Source organism: Acyrthosiphon pisum, chromosome X (assembly GCF_005508785.2).
Source record: "Acyrthosiphon pisum isolate AL4f chromosome X, pea_aphid_22Mar2018_4r6ur, whole genome shotgun sequence".
Classification (NCBI taxonomy): Eukaryota; Metazoa; Arthropoda; class Insecta; order Hemiptera; family Aphididae; genus Acyrthosiphon; species Acyrthosiphon pisum.
The window spans coordinates 8,355,001-8,355,877 of NC_042493.1; the positions used below are offsets into that span (position 1 = coordinate 8,355,001).

Below are 877 nucleotides of genomic sequence, written 5' to 3' on the forward strand. Positions count from 1 at the left end.
TATTTATTTTGTGGTTAATGTCTAAGTAAAAACATACGTTTAATTCAGACCAAAAAAGTTCTAACTATGTGAAAAAAAATATTAACAAGTTTAAAATTAAAAGCAATAATTTTAAATTTTACTAATATTAAAAATTATAATATTAAGGAGGTATACCTTTAAAGGGGATTCGATTTTTTGAAATTTACGCTGTATTTCTTCATTACACGGCGATTGTTTAAAAGTTATTATTAAACGTTCTCGTGCTCCATGAGTACCTAAAAAATACTCAATTAGGTACATTATATTAATCAATATAGTTCAGGTATAATGTAGTTGTTACAGTTTTACACCACAATTTTCACATACTTTTTGGATCGATGCCCGCCCAATACAAGCGTTCCTGGGTCCTCTCATTACGTATTAAAGCAAATTCTACTTCAAAACCTTCAAACACTCCTCTACAAGTGTTTATTTTTACTGCACTTATTTCCATATCATCAACCACAATAGCGGTCACCGATGCATGGAAAACTATGATGCCGGTCCATAATAAAATAACTGCTTTTAAAAAATTCCTGAAATACACACGTATATTCATAAATATTCTTTATTACCCACTGAATAATAACTTAAAGGGTATGGCATACGAAGAACTTCAAAAGCTACATTTTTTTCAGTTTGGAAAAAAAATTTAAAAAAATTCAATACTAAGTATTTTGTTTCGCGTAACTAAAATAAATCAAGTTTTTCATCATTAACTTCAAAACAAAGTTTGTCCGGGCTCTTTTTTTACGTTCTTATAAAGTACCTTAAAATACACATTTTTGAAAAATCGATAGGTTTTTAAACCAGAATTATGCCCTGACAGATTTTATTATGTCAAACAGATTGATGA

The 877-nt window shown here is 28.5% G+C and overlaps 1 protein-coding gene across 1 annotated transcript; it reads right to left on the minus strand.

Annotated features, from left to right (window-relative positions):
- Positions 1–44: 44 nt before the first annotated feature.
- Positions 45–861, minus strand: LOC115033269. The gene is made up of 2 exons (XM_029485553.1): positions 349–861; positions 45–257 (listed from the first exon to the last, which is right to left on the minus strand). The coding sequence occupies exons 1-2, from the start codon at positions 578–580 to the stop codon at positions 112–114; spliced, it is 378 nt and encodes a 125-aa protein (XP_029341413.1). The 5' UTR covers positions 581–861; the 3' UTR covers positions 45–111.
- Positions 862–877: the final 16 nt, after the last annotated feature.

Bases quoted from the DNA above. Each gene is read 5' to 3' on its own strand.
- LOC115033269 (XM_029485553.1), bottom strand. From the start codon at position 580: ATGAATATACGTGTGTATTTCAGGAATTTTTTAAAAGCAGTTATTTTA. The intron at 258-348 runs GTATGTGAAAAT...AGTATTTTTTAG, and splicing joins GGCGGGCATCGATCCAAAAA to GTACTCATGGAGCACGAGAA.